Source organism: Typopeltis vanoorti, chromosome 16, assembly GCF_054136105.1.
Source record: "Typopeltis vanoorti isolate ZY-2024b chromosome 16, IOZ_Tvanoo_1.0, whole genome shotgun sequence".
NCBI lineage: Eukaryota > Metazoa > Arthropoda > Arachnida > Uropygi > Thelyphonidae > Typopeltis > Typopeltis vanoorti.
In genome coordinates, this window is record NC_143564.1 from 92655664 (window position 1) to 92671176 (window position 15513).

Sequence of the window (15513 nt, forward strand, 5' to 3'; positions counted from 1 at the left end):
CATAATATAATCATACGTATAATGATATTACTTTCATAATTTGACTATAATACATAATATATGACGCATACACTGAAATATTTAGTTCACACTAACAAAATTGGACCTATTCTAATAACATAACCGATAAGAAACTCTATACCGAACGAATTTGATTTCAAGATTTCGTATAAAGTTTTCTTTTACCCTAATTTACGAAAAAAATTGTATAAAGTTGATGTAATTAAACCGAATACTCTCAGTAATGAATTAGTGATGCAGAAAATTACTTTGAAAAGTGTCTTGTAGCTAGGCGCTCTACAACTAGTATGTACAGGCACACGATATCTGTTTTTTATAGTTTCTGTCAAATATTTTTTCGTAATGTTATGCTGGATGGGTTAAACTATATATGAACTTTTCAAAGTTTGTGGTTTTAATCCAGTTTGATTTTTCACGTGATAATGAATACAAATGCCCATATTACGACTTATAATTGATAGTCAAATCATTAACCGTTTCGTTAGAACATGATGAGTTCATTGGATCCTTGAGTGACAAACTGTTACCTAACCAGAATATTCTTCAAACTTCAGTTATTCATATTTGTAATAGTAATTTTTATGTGTCAATATGTTTTATCTGAGAAGCATCTTTAGTTATTCCATACATTTCAGTTATATTGCTCAGCGCTTGAGCGTTTTGGCAGAATCTTGTGCTCCTCGAATTTGTAGTTAACTAAATACCTTAATACTCTATAGAAGAAATGCAGAATATTTTTCTGCAGTCTCCTTTCTCGCTAATTTGCTTGTGTAGCCAGACAGTTTCTTTTGCTGCGTTTATAGGTTTTAATGATGCGGTCTCTGCTGTTGATTGGATGGTTTAGAATTAATGCTGAATCAACTAATATTAACAGGCTAGGATATTGTGCTTGTTAATTGCGAGTATCATTCTACCAGTTTGAGGGTTGGGAAAAAAAATCGATTTTCGGGAAAAATAAAAATTAACTGTCTATCAAATCAGTCAACCTGCATTAAACTGAAAGTTCCTCACAGATGGAGTCACTGCGACCTAGACAGGATGCAAATCCAGTGTTTTCGAACATCTCCAAAACCGACTGAGTTACGGAAGCTCCTTCTATCGAATTCACTAATTGTAGTGTGGTTGCAGGACCAGATTGTCATTAAATACGTCAGTCTATAAGAACAACTGGATGAGTCGATTAATTAACGCTACCCTATCATTTTTAAAAATGAGGCATTCTTACAGTCATTACATGGGAGCTCACCTGCTTTACACTTATCTCTTCCAAAGGCAAGCAAAACGAAACCTTAAGATATATTACTTAAAAAAAGTAACAAAAATTTATTGAAATTAATTATAGCTTCAATAGCTAAAGGTATTTTAGTCAGTCAAGAAACAAAAAACAACAACAACGACAAATAATAATAATAATAATAATAATAATAATAATAATAATAATTTTTTTTTTTTTAATTTTAGCATTTTATTTATCATCATACAGAGTATTTACATATATACAATAAAGCATACTATTACGTTTTCTGTTCAGTACAAAATGTAGAGTACAATGATTTTTAAAAAAATGTAAATGTGCATTTTTTTTTTCAATATCAATATCATAGCTTATTATTATACAACCTATTTACATATACTTTTTTTAAACATATATCAGTATCATCATTATTATTATACACCGTACTGACTGTTTTTTTACATAATTTGCAGTCTTTGATTATGAAGATTACGTGTGGAGGAATGAGGCGATTTTAATCCCACCTACTTCGAAGCTTGGGTTAGCTTTTATGAAGAGAGTGGGATTAGCCTTCAATATTTATTTTAAAATCATTTTTGCTGTTACTGTTTATGGATGGGATGTAGGCATTGGATGCTGGCGATTTGTGATGTGTATATTAGTGTTAACGGTATATTAACTTTGTTGGTATATTTTCCAGAGTTCGTGTTTTAATGTTCTGTAGTTGTCTATGTGTTTTAAATTTCTTGGTAGGTTGTTGAGTAGCGTGGGTATCAGATGTGATCTAAAAGGAACCGTAGTTGCTGAAGGGTGTAGGGATGTAGCGAGGTGTTGTAGGTCGTGTTATACGATATATGTCTCTGTTGTTTCGATAGGTGAAGTTGAAGTAATTCCTTAGCAATATTATGTAGTGTTTCAGATTTTTTATGCTCACGATTATGTGTATCGCCATGTGCTGATCGGATATTGGCTGTTGCGTATAAGGTGTCCAAATCACTGTTGACACAATTTTCCCTATGTAATATTTCTAATTTTGTTAGGTGGCTGTTTGATGTGTTTGCAGAGACTGTTATATCGTATCTGAGTAGAGATTCGCAGATACCGTGATATAGGAGTTTTTTTTTATGTTAGATGGAATAATGTCTTTTACTTGGAAGAGTCTTGCTGCGATGATGTGGAGTCTAGTGTGTATGCAATCTACAATGTTTTGTCCATTTAAGGTGGCAATCTATGTAAAGACCAAGGTATTCTGCATGTGTTACAGGTTTGATTTCGGGACAGGGCGCATGATTCTCTGGTTGTGTATTATTAACATCTGTGTTTTGGTGCCGTTGATTACAATTGCGTTTTGGTAGAAGTATGTTTTGATTTCATTTAGGCCTTGTTGTGCTTTGGGGAGAGCCGTGTTGATGTCTGTGTGGATTACTGGTACTGCGGTGTCATCTGAGTACTGAAATATTTGACTTCTTATGGCCAGATTATGAACATCGTTAATGTATATGTTGAACAGAGTGGATGATAATATGGCGCATTGAAGGACACCGTGCTTTATTTGTATATCCCGGATGTGACATGTACCTATTTTTGTTACTTGTGTTTTGTTTGGGAGATAGTTCCTGAACCATGTATACAGTGTTCCTCTTATACCTATTGAGCATAGTTTGGTGAATAGTATATCATGTTCAAGTGTATCAAATGCTTTGGTTAAGTCATGCAGTATAAGGACGGCATACTTGTTTTTGTCGAGAGCTTTGTTCATTGCGTCGGCGATGTCTTCCAATAAAGTGATGGTGCTTTTTGTTTTCTGAAATCCGTATTGGTTTTTTGAGATGATGTTGTACGTAAATAGTACAACAAAGAAGTCTGTAAATAGTTCTGTAGTATGGTGTGTGTTATTTGTTCTAGAATTTTTGAGATGACTGGTACTGTAGCTATTGGTCTGAAGTTCTGAGTATCGTTTCATTTGCGGTGTTTGTACATCGGCGTAATTACTGTAGTTTTTAGTTGTTGTGGAATAATGCCTGTGTCGAATATTATGTTCACGAGTCTCAAAAGTATTGGATTTATTTGTTCAAAGTGTGTTAGAAGGTCTGTGAGTCTTATTTTGTCTATTCCTGGAGTGGTCTTTGGTTTTAGTTGTAGGATTGCATCTTTCAGTTCCTGTTTTGTTACGGGTGGAAAATACATCGTTTGTTGTTGACTTTGTGTCGGTAGTTTTTTTTTGATCGTTAGTACTTTGTCTTTTTTGAGTTGTGTGATGTTGTTTGTGAAAGCATAGTTGAATGAGTCTGCTAGTCCCCCTTGGTTTGTGTCCTGACCAAAGCTTTTTGCAATAAAATCTTGTGCTGAAGTTTTCTTTTTTCGAGTTATCATTTCGTTGAGTGTAGTCCATGTTTGCTTAATGTTGTCGTTATATTCCAGGAATTTTTGGAAGTAGTAGCGTCTTTTTGCTCTACGAATTTTTGTTGTTAGTTGATTTCTTGGGTTTTTGTATAAGGTTTGTAAATGTATGTTACTGGGTGACTTTTTAAGTTTTTTCCATAGATTTTCTTTTAAGGTAATAGTATTTAGTATGTCGTCATTTATTAATAGATTGTTGTCTGTTTGTCGCCTCGTTTGTGTAGGTTTTGTTGCTTTTTTGTATATTTCTGAGAACTGTAGTTGAAAATTCTCGTATAATGTTACAGGATCATTTATTTTAAGTAGGGAATTCCAGTCTATATTTTTCACTTGGTTATCGACAATGCTCTTTAGTCTGATCGAGTTTTGTCGACTCTTGTGGTATTAGCAGAGGGGGGTGGGGTAGGAAACGTAATAAAACGAAGTTGAGACAAAGTAGTGATCAGCAATTTTGACGTTAATTACTGATGATGTATACGTATGGATGGGAGCCCGTATGTCGATATGATCAATGCATGATTTTGTTAGTGAGTTATTGAGTATTTCTTCCCTTGTTGGAGAGTTAATGGGAGGGTTTATGTTGTACTGACTTAGTATATCTAGATGTGTTAGTGGTTGAAGAAGCGTTGTCAAGCGTATTTATGTTAATGTCTCCTATTAGGATGAGCCTGTGTGTTGTATGGGGTTTGATGCCGCTTAGCCATGTTTCTAACTCGTGAAGAAAACCGAGTGGATTATTATCTGGGGGTCTGTAGACTGTGTTTATTGTGTATTTGATACTATTGTGGCTATTTGCGATTTCCAAAATTAGTGTTTCCGCATGTTCGAAGTGAGTTTGTTTTTCAGCCACATTGTTTTTTTTTTTTTTTTTTTTTGATAAATGCCACATTGCCACCTCCTCTTTTGTTTGGTCTACATAAGTTGTAGGTTTGATAATTATTTATATTGTATGCGTAAATTTTTGTGTCGTTTATTGCAACTTCAGTCAGTATTAGCGCATCTATATTTGTCTAGGTTTAGTTGAGCAGTGTTATCAATGTAAGCAGTGTTTTTTTATACTTCTTATGTTTATGGGTATGATAGTGAAGTTGGTATTGGTGGAAATGTTGTCTGACCATTTCTTCAAAGAGTCAAAGCCCTTGAAGTTTATGTTGTCTGACTGGATATGTTCGCCTATGTTTGAGATCTCCATTATATAGTTTTTAAATGAGTTCTAATCTTATTCTTAAGGATATGAAAAGTTAGCGTTTTATATTGGTAGGCTGTGTAAGTCGGATTCACTTGTAACTATGTATACTCGAGTGTTTTAATTCTTTCTCATAAATATCTGGGAATTCTTTGTCCACAGGAACTTGTAGTTTTTCTCTGTTTTTGTCTTCCTTGCTTGGTATAAAAGATTTTTGAAGTATGGAGTCCAGTGTTCCGTTATATAGATTGGTGTTGGGAATTTCTTATCAGTTAGGATCGTTGTTTTCGGCCTTGTTTTCTTGCTTGCTGTAAGAATGGAGACGCTCAGACTTCTGGTGGTAAAACTAGCGATGATTGGTGGCGGTCTCTCTCTCTCTTTTTTTTTTTTTTTGTGGGCTTCGGTTAATAGAGGTGATATCTGTGGTTGCGATTTGAATTCCAATTTTTCTGCCGATCAGTTGCATTATGTTGCTTAAGTCTTTTGTAATCTTTCATTATTCCCTCAATTTGAAGTTCTTTTTTTCTTTCTTTTTGTAGCATGTGCTCCATTTGACACTTGAGTGTGTTTACTTCTTTCCGCAATTCTTGATTTTCGCGCTGAAGTGTTTCTTGCGTTTCTATCGCTACCGTTAATTTCATTTCTCGCATTCCTAACATTTCTTCAGAGATCTCTTTATTGAACTGTATGTAATGTTCATACTCCTCGAATTTTTTGTTAATTTGTTGCATGTGTATTTAACAAGTCTTTCACCATGAGTTTAAATGAATCAAAGTTATCTGTAATTTTAGGATCCGGAAGCGGCTTACCTTATGTGCGTCGTTACTTTTCTTTGGTGTCTGGTTTTTGTTCATCATTTTCTCACGGTACTGTTGACAATAATAATAATAATAATAATAATAATAATAATAATAATAATAATAATAATAATAATAATAATAATAATTTTTTAATGGATAATAATAATTTTTTATTTATTTATTTTTTTAAACACAGTTTATTACCTTTCAAAGAAATTACATGAGTGTAGGGTACATTTTGTTACATGTTATTAAAATTATTGATTAGGACAATGTAATACTATAATTAATGTTAAAAGTAATAGTAAACATAACAAAAGCAATTTACAGTTACAGTTTTACATTTAAAACAAATAAACATCTATTTTTGCATTTTGTCATTTTCAATTTAATTTTACAATTCATTTTTATTCACAAATCACATTAATAATTACATTTAATGCAATATAACAATGCAACATAATAAAAAAAAAATCCACAGCAACAATGAACAATGAAACTTTACAATTTTGTACTAACCATGTGTACAGTTCGGTACATCACTTTACATTTTTTTTTAAAATAATAATAATAATAATAATTTATTGATTGATATACATATTGATAAACATCTTGTGTGACATTGCACCTTATAATTTTACAGAGTTCAGCACTAAGTGCTGCAATTCCTACATTGGATTTCAATTAAAATTTTTAATAATACTTTTTTGCCTTTATATTATGTATTTACAACATATGTTCTTCTAATGTTAACAATGAAGATTATTCAGAATTTTTTGTATAATTTTTTATTTTTTATTTTTATTTTTTATTATTTTTTTCTAAGTTTGAGAAAGAGTGATTATACATACAAATTTCTGCATTTGCTTATAAAGATTACTTGTAGATGAGTGAGGCAAGTTAATCCCACCTACTTCGAAGTTTGGGTTAGCTTTTATGAAGAGAGTGGGATTTAGCCTTCACTATTTGTGTTGTTGCTAGTTTATGTATGGGATGTAGTCATTGAATGCTAGTGATTTGTGATATGTATATTAGTGTTAATGGTTTCTTAACTTTGTTGGTATATTTTCCAGAGTTCGTTTTTTAATGTTCTGTAGTTATCTACGTGTTTTAACTTTCTTGGTAGGTTGTTGAGTTGCGTGGGTATCTGATGTGATCTCACGAAAGAACCGTATGAGTTGTTGAAGGGTGTAGGGATGTAGAGAGTTGTTGTAGGTCGTGTTATACGATATGTGTCTCTGTTGTTTCGATAGATGATGTTGAAATAATTCCTTGTTAATGTCATGTAGTGTTTCAGGTTTTTAATGCTCAGAATTCTGTGTATCTCCATGTGCTTGTCGGATATTGGTTGTTGCGTGTAAGGTGTCCAGATCACTGTTGACACGATTTTCCTGTGTAGTGTTTCTAATTTTGTTAGGTGGCTGTTTGATGTATTTGTATAGACTGTTATTTCGTATGTGAGTAGGGATTCGCAGATACCGTGATATAGAAGTTTTTTTGTGTTGGGTGGAATAATGTCTTTAACTTGGAAGAGTTTTGCTGCGATGATCTGGAGTTTGGTGTGTAGGTATTCTATATGTTTTGCCCATTTAAGGTGGGAATCTATATAGAGACCGAGGTATTTTGTGTGTGTTACAGGTTTGATTTCTGAAGATTGGCGAGTATTTTTGTTGTTAATGCAGCGGTAAGTGTGAGCATGTATCGATAGTGATGCGGGGCGTATGATTCTTGGGTTGTGTATTATCAACATCTGTGTTTTGGTGCCGTTGATTAGAATTGCGTTTTGGTGGAAGTATGTTGTGATTTCATTTAGGTCTTGTTGTGCTTTGCAGAGAGCTGTGTTAATGTCTGTGTGGATTGCTAGTAGTGCAGTGTCATCTGCGTATTGAAATATTTGACTTCTTATGGATATGTTATGAACATCGTTAATGTATATGTTGAATAGAGTGGAAGATAATATGGCACCTTGAGGTACACCGTGTTTTACTTGTATACTCCGACTGTGAAGTGTACCTATTTTTGTTACTTGTGTTCTGTTCGAGAGGTAGTTCTTGAACCATGTATGCAGTGTTCCTCTTATACCTATTGTGTATAGTTTGGTGAGTAGTATGTCATGTTCAAGTGTGTCAAATGCATTGGTTAGGTCCAGCAGTATAAGGACGGCGTACTTGTTTTTGTCGAGAGCTTTGTTTATTGTGTCGGCGATGTCTTCTAATAAAGTAATAGTGCTTTTTGTTTTCTGAAAGCCGTATTGGTTTTGTGAGATGATGTTGTACTTCTGTAAATAGTTCTGTAGTCTGGTGTATGTTATTTTTTCTAGAATTTTTGAAATAATAATAATAATAATAATAATAATAATGCCTTTTGTCCACTTTCATCCCTTCAAAAAGAAAATTATGTATTTAATCTACTCTAATCTACAGCTGCTTTTACAAATTCTATTATTAAGGAACATTCAGTTATTTTGTAAATGAAATGCAGCATATAAAGCAGAATTTACTTCTCGACTTACAACAGTTGCTAATATAGTCAGCTTAGATTTCACTACTTAACTAGGGCTATGAGACAAATGTTGTTTCCTGTAATCTGCATGCATGTTGAGACCGTATGACCAAAATAAAATCCCAAGTTTCCGGGAGCAAAAGCTTCCACTTTCGTAGAGTATAAAGAATACTTAACGTATCTGTTTAGGATTAGATGCTTAATTTTGTATTTAAAGCTTGCCAAAAGAAAGCTATTTTCGGCGATATTTCCTGTCGCTATTCCATAAGAACTTTTATAAAGAAGGGATGCCACACTTTGTTAAATGGCCATTACACTACCGAAAGCTGCTGGTTTCTCATAGAAAATGAATATGAAGTGGTAGCTTTTTAACCCTTCTTATTGTAGTATAGACCCGAAAGCCTTTGTTGTTGTTGTTATTCTGTTGTTAAAGCATTTTCAAAAGCATGTTCCATATATCCATAGTCTTCTGATCTAACCCTAAGCCAATTATAGTTCATTAGAACGATTGTCTTCACAAGTCGGTTATTTGCAAGCCTATAAGTAGTTTTTTAATGTAAATTTTCTGCGGAATAATTCCACCCAGACGAAACTTTTAATATACTCTTTCCCAGGAAACTTTATATTTGGAACTCATCTTGAAGCGAAATAAAGCTTCTTGTTGACTCTTCACTGTGCTTTTGACTTCACTTAATAGTAAGTAGCATAAACATTATTCAGAAATAGACTTTTACCATTTGCAGTATAAAGATCATTTACAAAGTTATTCTTGTGAAATTGAGTTCAATTGTCTCAAGAAGAAGAAAAAATTCACTTAAGGAATGCATATTTTTGTTTAGTAAATTTGAATTATATTGAAATATAGAATATTTCAATATAATTATTGAAACATTGAAATTATTTCAATAGAAATATGAAATATAATTCTTTATTTGATTGCAATATATACCAAATGCATTAAATATATTCGTTCTTTTCAAAAATGATTTAAATTTAAAATTAAAGAATTATTTCCTTGTGTTGTTCATATATTTTTTGTCTATAGGTCGCTTGGATCAAGATGGACACACAGACTCTTTTGACAATCCACACACACGTCATAACCAGAGACACTCGCATTCGCGTGAGCAATAATAACCAGAAACAGTGGTATTTGCATATCAAGGACGTCCAGGTCGAAGACCGAGGGTATTATATGTGCCAAATTAATACCGAGCCAATGGTGAGCCAACTAGGCTACCTAGATATCATGGGTAAGTGAAATTTCTCGGAAGTGTTAACTTTAGGAAATTACTGAATAAATACATTTAATATAGAAATAAATAAGTTAAGTCAATAATATAAAGTCATTTAATTTATTTATAATTTCAAAACGATAAGGAAATGAATCATTCATAAGAACAGTTCATAATAGTTCATAATGAACTCTTATTCATTATGAACTATTTTTACTTCTTATTCATTAACTCTTATTCATAATGAACTCTTATTCATAATGAACTCTTATTCATAATGAACTCTTATTCATTATGAACTGTTCACTATGACACGATGTGCAGAGTAATTAGTATGCTAATTGTGAAAATAAGAATGAAATACCCCATTAATTTTTATTTTATAATTTGTAATATGCCCATAGTTGTCTCAAGAGAAAAAAAAAAAATCCACCATAATATTATTTAAATATCATCGTAGATAATTCCTGAAGTAGAATAAAAGAAACAAATAACCATTTTTCCATTGATGAACAGAAAGTCATTGTGTGTTTATTTAATAAGGCTGACTTGACACTCTTTTTTAGCTACATAATTCTTGACAGTTAATTTTTTAAGTTAGAGCAAAACTCGTGGAGAAAGGATGTCAGGTTTTAGTTTTTACTTGTAGCGGTTCGAAACACAACATCATAAAATATCGAAGAAAAAGTAATTCTTAGTTTATTGCAATAGTTTCTAAACTTCGTCGGTACCCTTGGTGGCCAATATAACTGTCCAAGTAACAATTTATTTACAAAACAATTGTTACTTGAACGCTATACTGTTGACCCTACAAAATGATCAGAGATCAAGTCGTGTCAGATTTACTGCGTATTGTAAATATGAATGAGCCACAAGTCTGGTAAGAAGAGACACAACTTTTACTGCTAAAGAAAAGGATGAATAGTCATACTCTCCCAATTTCTTTTAATTTAAATGTGACAAATGCCACGGATGTCATTTAGTCAAGTAGTGTACATATCAACCGAGTGATTTTTTCATTTTCAGGTTCAAATAGTAAAGATGCTTAAAATCTTGCAGCTCCTCTAAAGAATAGCAAGTATATTGAAGCGTCTCCGTAGCGTGATTGATAGAAAAACGGAGCATTGCACCCGTCGATTGGGAAACAAATTGGCTTTGATTCTTGTTCTGATGAGAGAATTTTTATATATGCTTTTTCAACTGAAGTTGAGTTAGCGATCTCATAAGGAGATAGCAGGATTCTTTTCGCACGGAAACTCTGGTTTTGCATCCAGCGTACAGTGAAATCAGCCATGAGAACACACAATTTACAGACAGAAAATATTTTTGGTGGTGGTGGTGGTAGCGATGATGGGCGGTAATGTTGTTGTGTGTAGATGAAGACTTAAGTAATATGAGAGACGGAGAGATGTGTGTAGCGGAATAGAGTGGAGTGTCCTCCCTGGATGAGTCCTTGGACTCCATGGAGGTGTCACGCAATATTAGTAATAATAATAATAATAATAATAATAATAATAATTTTTCAGACAGTTATAATTTTTTTTATTCTGAATAGCTAGCTTAAAGAGACATGCCAACTAATTTATTCAATCTATACCATTTAATCACTTTATTAATATTTCTGATTCAAAATAAAAACAGCAATAAAATTTTGTTCAGAAAACATACAGCAAGGTTAATTTTCTTGCATAATTTTTTTTTTTAAATGCCGAATTTTATTTGAGTATTTTAGGTGGGGAGGGGATAATATGAATTTGATACATTTTCTGAATCCATCCTCTCATAAGTACCTTCTTTCTGTAAAAGAGAAATGAAAGACAAGTATAACAGATCTATGATACTGCATTACATTATAGGAATGATGACAATACATATAAGAAATAAGAATTCAAAAGATTAAGTACCCACTTTATTCAACTCATTTCATTGGGGTAGTGAAAATCACGTGAACAGAGGACAAATTAAAAAGTTATGTGAAAGCTGCAGGTTACAATGAATTCATTTTACTACCGAACCTTAAAATACAATGAAATAAATATGTATTGGTATGTATTGGGTAGCGAGAAAGAAGGAGTTGGGAGCCAAGTTTCTGTGTTGTATGTGTTATTATAGGGACATCATTATTTTCCACACTCTTTCCATTTGCCAGAATGCCAGAATAATAATAATAATAATACTTTCTTTCAATAATAATAATATTTTTTATTGTTTTCTAAAATGTTTACACATATACAATAATCATCTTGAGTGACATTCCAACTTGTAACTTTTTACAAAGTTCAGCATTTAGTGCTGCATGTGTGGTTCATTTTCTACATTGGATTTAAATCATATTTTTAATCGTACTTTTTTGGCTCTATATTTGCAACACATGTTCTTCTAATATTCACAATGAAGATTATACAGAATTTTTTGCATAATAACTAATATATATAACTTATATATATATATATATATATATATATATATATATATATATATATTATTAATAATAATAACTTTATTATTATACACATAATATTTGCAATACGTATTTGCACACTAACACATACAATACATACAATAAAATTATGTCTCAGATAACATGCATATAATGATAATAATTTTTATATACATATAATACATTACATGAACACAATTCAGCCAAAACCACACCTGCCAGAAACACACACAATATTTAGAGGCCAGGCATAACAGGCTTTACTTGCTTCAGCTGTAAATGGAAACGACAAGCCAAGCAAATGTAATACTTCTGTTTCTTTTTTTTAGGTGTTGGTTATCTCCTGTCACAAATGCGCCTCTTAACTGAATATGATTAGTAATAGAGATAAAACTCATTTCCAGAAAATCTTACCAACTCACTGAACATTTTAATCACCTGGATAATTAAGAAAATAATTTCGTTTTAAGCTTTCTCAGCCTCCGACCCTATTTAGCCGTAGATCAGATTCAATGTGAATACTTTCATAATTCGTTATTTTTGCATTAGACAGTTCTGACATACCTATTAACTGTTTAGATATCATTATCTTCTGATAGAAATTAATTTATTCTTCTTTTCTCATAACTCCACTCCTGAGCTGTGTGGTTTCCAATATTCTTAAGGTTGTACAAGTCAGCATCACGTAATGTCCAACTCTTATGGAATCTTGTGACTGATACGAAGATTTAGTTTAGACTGGATGTATATTCAGTCCGAACGAATTGGACATTTTTATGTTTCTTGTCATCTTTCCTGATACCATTTTTGAAAGAAAGTTCCTTCAGTAGTTTCTAAAAATTGAAATGCGGTAATTCATCTAGAACGTGAACTCAACAATTAGCACCATGTCAGGGCACAAGGAAAAAACTGTCATTTTTAAAGGACGTCGTATATTTTTTTAAGTATTCATCAAATGAAATATCACAGTATATTATACATCTCTGCAAGATTTTTTAATCTGCTATATTACATACCAAAATATTTAAACCGGAAAGAATATATTGAAAGTTATCTGTGAACATTATTACAGACGTCGCTTGCTAAAGGTACCTAATACAGTAAATGAAATTAGAAACAACCTCGGTAGTGATTTATTCATTGATATCAAGATCAAATATTTCTATATATTATCAGATTTACGTAAAAAATAAAAGATAAGCGCCTCTCGTAGATGATTGTAGAAGAATATGTAACATTTTTTTAAGAAGTTTGATGAAAGTGAACAAACGGATATAGATAATCGACTTGACTAGTCTTATCAAAATCTAATCCAAGGGTAGATCATACTAAAGATGAATAAATCTTTCTGTGTACGACAAGTGAACAATGCAACGTTTAATAATATTCAAACAGAATGTAACGAAACCGAAACAGTGTTGAGCTATATAGCCACTATAATATCCTCGAGAGGAACCAAACTATGGAAGAGTAACGTGTGAAATATGAAGGGTATTAATCATCGCTTATGGGTTCCGCTTTGCTTTGCTTTATATTACTACATAATATGCATAAATGATACGATATTATCGCACTGTTGTCCTTCTACAACGCTTATCTCACCGTCACACTATGTATGGAATAGCAATACAGAGTACAGCTAGATTTCGCTTTGCCAAAGGCGGCAACACTGACATAACTGATTCATTTATTTCAACTGAATAGCTTAAAAAGAACACACGTATGAACATTAATAAATATACGTCTTTACTGCGTGTTAAGGAGATACTGTTAATAAATAATTTATTTTTTCTTCCATTAATGCTAAAAGTGTATTTATTATTTCCGACCGGATAATCAGTGGTATAAAGAAACTAAATTTAGAGATATAAAATATTCATTTCTCTGACCATTCGTTATTACTTGTATCTCATCTGAAATTTATTTCCATTTGTTCACCGTAAAAGGATGGAGAGCCATTAAAAGTTTTGCATCACTGAACAATCTGTCCTAAGTGGATATATTTCATATTCTTTTCCACTCGTTCCTTAACGATACCATTAAATTTTGATGCTGGCGGTGTTTAGCGACCATGAAATGTTATAGCGAAAACATCGGCCTTCACTAGTTACGTCTGGTCTCAGAACTTCTCTTCTTGATACGTTAAACCGTGCAGTCTTCTTTCATACGATTGATCGTAAACGTTAGGAGTAATAGTTATCCGATAGAAGTTGTCCTGTGGCATTAAGGAAATAGCTCCTCGCTGTAAAGACTTCCTACTGCCTATGAAATGCAATCTTTCTGCCAAAAATTCTTCTCTTCAGGAAAGCATCAAGAAGAGGTCTTCTTGTTCGTAAACCTGAACAGCTTTCTTTTTACTTTTTATACAGTTCCAAATAAAAAGAACATGAAATTTTCATTTTTTTTTTTCCATTATAGGGAAAAGTTATAAAATGGAAGAATAAAATGTACTTAAATTAAGTGGCTAACAAATTACTTCCAGTTTAATTAAAACTCTTTTGATTTTGTTGTATTCCTTAATCATTCGGGATTACAAATATTGTGCATCAGATATTTGGGAATGAAGTTTTGCAACTGCATATTCAGGAAAGTTTTCACCATTTTCTTTCTGTTTTTTTAATGTTTCATGAAAACCTGACAATAATAATCAATAAGCAGGAACAAATATTGTATTTGATACAAAAGAAAAATTTGGAGATCTGTATATCAGACTTTGCAAACATGACAAACATGGAGGTCTGAAGTAGGAAATTGCATGTTTGGTCTCCAGAATAGAGATTCCGTTTTCTGTTTCCCCATTCTTCTCTGTGATACCCTTCAAGGCCATGACAGATATACCAACATACTTACAGACCCATAACACCCTCCATTTCGAGCGTACATCAGTTAAAACCATGGTGTCGCAGGCCGGTCGCCAGTTAGTGCACCTGTTCGAACTAGTCAGCAGGATTCTCTATCAACTGGTGCATAATCTCGCTGCCACATACTCTGTCAAGTCTCGGAGAGGGAGTCCGAGTAGTGGTGTGTGTGGGAAATGTCGAGGCCACGTCGTGGAACGGAGACTGGTTTCTCTCTGTATGGATGTCATGTCCAAAAGTCTATATTCTCTCACGTTCCCACTATATCCTTCAAACTTATGAAGACTCTTACAAACAATAATGATGACTCTGCGAATCTCCCTCATATAATCCCATCAAAAAGTCAAATGATAACCAGTCACAACATACAGACTATAGCATAATCACTAAAAACTCACTTTCATACCCACTTGATTAATATCCATGGCATTAATCCAAACATAGATGACGTTCACCATCACTTCCACGCTTCCAGGCCAGACATCTTATTCCTAGTAGAAACTCATATCGCATTTACATCTAGTACAGTCCACATCCAATGCCCAAACTACTCACCTCACGATTCTTTTCACCACAAGGGTGGCACCTGTACATTTGTGAAATCCGACGTTGCTGCCAGAGAATGGCTAATTTAGAATCCCCCGCTTTTGATGTTCTCTTGATCTTTTATTCCGTCCACCTTTGTCTTCTTGGAACAGCATTCACCCCGAAGTATTGCCAAATAATTACAACCTGCAGATCTTTAAAAAAAATCAATAAACTTCTATCTCATTCGTCATCTGCTCTTCACACGGCGCTGATGTGTTTATACGTCTTTCGTCCTCTCGAATATGGGTT

The 15513-nt window shown here is 32.9% G+C and overlaps 1 protein-coding gene across 1 annotated transcript in view; it reads left to right on the forward strand.

Moving 5' to 3' along the window:
* Positions 1–15513, forward strand: part of LOC150098183 (lachesin-like) — a 299185-nt gene that overhangs the window by 247738 nt on the left and 35934 nt on the right. Inside the window, exon 3 of the mRNA XM_090406487.1 lies at positions 9189–9396. Within this exon, the coding sequence (XP_090262613.1) occupies positions 9189–9396 (208 nt within the window). The remainder of the gene's footprint in view (positions 1–9188; positions 9397–15513) is intronic.